The sequence below is a fragment of the Plasmodium cynomolgi genome, chromosome 13 (genome assembly GCF_000321355.1).
Source record: "Plasmodium cynomolgi strain B DNA, chromosome 13, whole genome shotgun sequence".
Lineage (NCBI taxonomy): Eukaryota > Apicomplexa > Aconoidasida > Haemosporida > Plasmodiidae > Plasmodium > Plasmodium cynomolgi.
This window is the reverse complement of record NC_020406.1, coordinates 76853-80788: the sequence shown is the minus strand read 5'-3', so window position 1 is coordinate 80788 and position 3936 is coordinate 76853. Positions and strand designations below refer to the sequence as shown.

The window sequence follows — 3936 nt, the reverse complement described above, 5'->3', positions numbered from 1 at the left end:
AAAAAAAAAAAAAAAAAAAAAACTTTCAAATGGCTCATAAGAAAAATGATAAAAAAATGGCTTTTCCAAATTGCCAGGACTTTTTTCCCCTTCGCTAAGAGTTACGTTCCGGCAAAAAGCAAAACGACGTCGAGGATATATGATGCGCATCCGCGACGCCGCACTGTGCGTAATATAATTATATAAAATGTTGTTACATTAATATGATGCAGTGCGCTGTACGCTGGTATTTCTTCACTGTTGGGGTATGTTCTTCTCATGCTGTATGCGTGGGCATGCTTATCTTGTACATGTACGCGGGAAAGTGAACAAGCGAAAAGTAAAATAATGATTCCCACCAAATTGTTGGCAAAAAAAAGGCCTCAAATGACAAAACCGAACAAACTCGCAAGCCTCCATTTCCAATTTTGGCCAGTTTTTATTTTTACGCTTTTGGTAGTCTCATGAGCCAAAGCACCATTTTTTTTTTTTTTCCGAACATATAATAACACCCCTACTCCGCGTGAACAACCGACATGCCACCTAAATTAGTGGCAAGCCTTTTTTTCCCTTTTTTTTTTTTTTGCTGAACGAATTGAGCGTGATTAAAACGAAGCGGCAGGTATGTTTCATTTTTAAGGTGAAAAAAAAAAGGTAGCCGTTTTTGATGAAAAATCGAGTACATAAAAAGGGATGTACCAAAACAAATGCGCATTGAGATGAGCGTGTTTTACGAAGTGGAAACAAAATAAAAAAGTAAAAAATAAAAAAAACAAACAAACAAACAAAAAATTTAACTTTGAAACAGGGATGATAGAAGGACTTCCACAAGTTCGGGGTTGTCCATATAATCGTAGGTGCTTTCGATTCTGCTATCACGCGGTTCCGGCAGCTGCAGTTTAAAAAAAAAAAAAGAAAGGGGAAAAAGCGGCATATAAAAAAAATGAAACAAAAATTAACAAATTGTGTTGCAGAGAAACAGGCGCAAATTCCTCCGCACACATTATCAACACAGGGATGTGCAATCAGGATGAGAGGCGACCGCTTTAATCACGTGACGCGCGCCATTCGCCTATTTATTTTCGAACCATGAAATTCACTAATTTGGGAATGGGGTCAAAAGAGGTGATTTTGCCCTTGTTCACATGCTTGCTTTCATCTGAAGGGGAAAAAAGTACACGTATCAAATTGTGTAATATTATGCTTTACATTGAATATATAAAATGGGGGTAAAAAAAAAAAATTGCCAAAATGCACACAAGGGCAACAATTGAATTTCCTCTTTTCTTGTTACATTTTTTTTTTATTTTGTAAATTTCCCGTTGCGATTTAAGCAATTCGCTGTCTTCCCTGCGTGGAAAAAGGGGGGATACATAAGTAAGCATATGTGCGTATACGTTTACGCTTCTGCGTTGGTATGCCGTGAAAAACATAGCGTGGGTAAAAGCATAATATTCTCTCATGATTACTGATTATCCTTCAAATTTTGGATGGCATTCAGGAGAAACTTCTTGTAGTAAACCTAAAGGGGGGAGTGAAGAACGCGAATGGTATAGAGTTGCGCGAAAGGGTAGTGTACAACGTAGGTGTTGCCTAGCAACATACTTTCAAATAAAGAAACACACGCGAGGCGTACAGCAGCTTCGCATCGTCCTCACCTCGTCATCGTAAATGTACTGGTTCAAGCTAAAATTTGACCCGTCATCGTAAAGCCGCTCGTAGAGTCCTTTCCCCACAACGTTATAGTTTATTGTCTGTGGACAGGAACTCTGAATGAGGGCAGGCAGGTCAAACATGACTTGACTAATTTGGGAAGATATAGGCTGCTCATACGTTTTTAAACTTTTCACTGAACTGATTTTGGTTATTTTATGCATAATGTCAAAAAAGTTTAGGCACATTTTTTTAGAATATTTAAACCATGTATCAATTACTGAAAAGAGTTTTTTTTCACTTTCGGTGGTATCTTGCTCATATAGTTTTTTCCTATTTTCGAAAAAGGGTTTATCTTCTTCATCACAAATTATGTTTACTTCGTTGTATGCGTTTTTATTTACTGGAATGTCTACCTTGATGAATTTATTTTTTATCAAATTGTGTAACATGGTTAGCAGTTCAGCAATGTCATTTTTTAATTTTTCTTCATTAAGCTGTACATCGCTTAGCGAATTGTTAATGTTGATGCAATTTTTTTCGCTTTCGACAACTCCGTTTTTATTTTTTTTTTCTTTATCTGCTAATTTTTCATTATATGCAACGAATGGCAAAAGGGGGAGTTTATTCGACAGGCATAAAACCTTCTGCGTTAATATTCTCATTCTTAGCAAAAATTTATATAAGCTAACTTGCTCTTTAACTTGATAGGCTATTTCTCCTATATCACTGTACTCGTTATTCAGAAGATCAGAATTATCATCTGAGGAGTCTACTTCCTGTTCACTTCCATCATAGTGCTTTTTTCTCTTCCTTCCCTTTTTTTTGTAGTTTTTAATTTCCAGTTTGTACAGCTCATTTAATTTGTCCTTCTCCTTCTGCTTTTTGTTGTCATTATGGTTGCGGTTATTGTCATTGTTCTGTTTCTTCCTCTTCAGTAATGATCCCTTCTTTAGCTTCGCTCCATTGTTCTTCTTAACCTTTTTTAAGCTTCCTAATTTTTTTTTCTTTTTTGAAGAACTGTTTTCTTTTAATGCCATGCTTTTTGCTTTTTTTTGTTCACTATGACTAGGGGCATATTTCGATATTTCTTCTTAAATGGAAAAAAATTGCATACGACTTTGCGAACATTGCAAAGTGCAAAGGCGTGTTTTCATTCTTTTCAAGAGTCATATCCCAAGGTGAAGGATTTTCCAATTTTTTTTAACTAGCTTAACTGTGATTTAAGCAATTATTTTATTTTATTTTTTATTTTTTTTTTATTTTTTTTATTTTATTTTTTTTTATTTTCTGTGGTTCCCTTGTTAGTCACGCGCTAACTGCAGGAAAAATTTCGACGCGGGTGCCACCCAATGTCGTGCGATCTTAAAAAGTGAACGGCGCGTAGTGCAACGCTGTTAAAATATTCATTCGAATTTTGCTGATTTGTATCCTATATTTACTTAGCTACAATCGAAAAAAATGAAATAAGTTTTGTTTTGTTTTGTTTCGCTTCGCAGGGGGAGGTGAACTGCAGGAATGGTACATATTATGTGACTTTATATGCAGGTCAAATGTGAGTTCCTTTTGCCCGTTGCTACTTTGGACGGATCAATTATACATGAATACAGGAGGCATTGTATTTTTGCAAATCACCGGACCTTTCGCAATGACCGACCCCGCAATGCCCAAAAGTTTGGCTAAAAAGGATTGATCCATCATAGAAAAAAAGGCAAAAGAATGGGGGATAAATAAACGGGAATTTTACCTCAATGGTGTTACTGCTTTGTAGCATTTCTGCTTGAATGAAACTGTGAGATGGGTTTTACCCGCGGCGCGAACGTGTTGACCTTATATTTATCTCCCTTTTATGCTTCTTAAAGATTAATTCCTGAAAGGGGGGATTACACCCGTACAAAATATGTGCCTGCACATATGTATATTTTCGCTTTTGTTTAAAAAAACGCCCTTGTGTAGAACTTTCTTTATGTTCTTCTTTGCACCTGTGCAAGTTTGGTAAATATGAAGAGTTTTTTCTCCCCCTACTATATGATTAACGAGATACAGGAATTTTGTTCCCAATCTGTTTACAGTCTTTCCACGAGCATGCGCATTTTCGTTATTTCATCGATATGCATAAGGTTATTCACTTAAAGTTACCTAGCTCCTCAAAATAACCCAACTGACACAATTACTTAGCTGTACTTTGCCCCCCGCAGAACGCATAAGTGGCCTTTTTCAAGCTTCAAAAGGTAACCACAAATTTATCCCCCTGAAAAGACCAACCAAAAATTTTGTCCACATGAGGTAGCTTTTTTTGCATTC

At 36.3% G+C, this 3936-nt stretch overlaps 1 protein-coding gene across 1 annotated transcript; it reads right to left on the bottom strand.

Moving 5' to 3' along the window:
* Window positions 1-772: 772 nt before the first annotated feature.
* On the bottom strand, window positions 773-1880 carry PCYB_131150 (hypothetical protein; the record flags this gene model as incomplete). Its single annotated transcript, XM_004224140.1, has 5 exons — window positions 773-871; window positions 1068-1138; window positions 1274-1329; window positions 1449-1501; window positions 1638-1880. 5 exons carry the CDS (start codon window positions 1878-1880, stop codon window positions 773-775), a joined length of 522 nt encoding a protein of 173 aa, XP_004224188.1.
* Between the last annotated feature and the right edge of the window lie 2056 nt (window positions 1881-3936).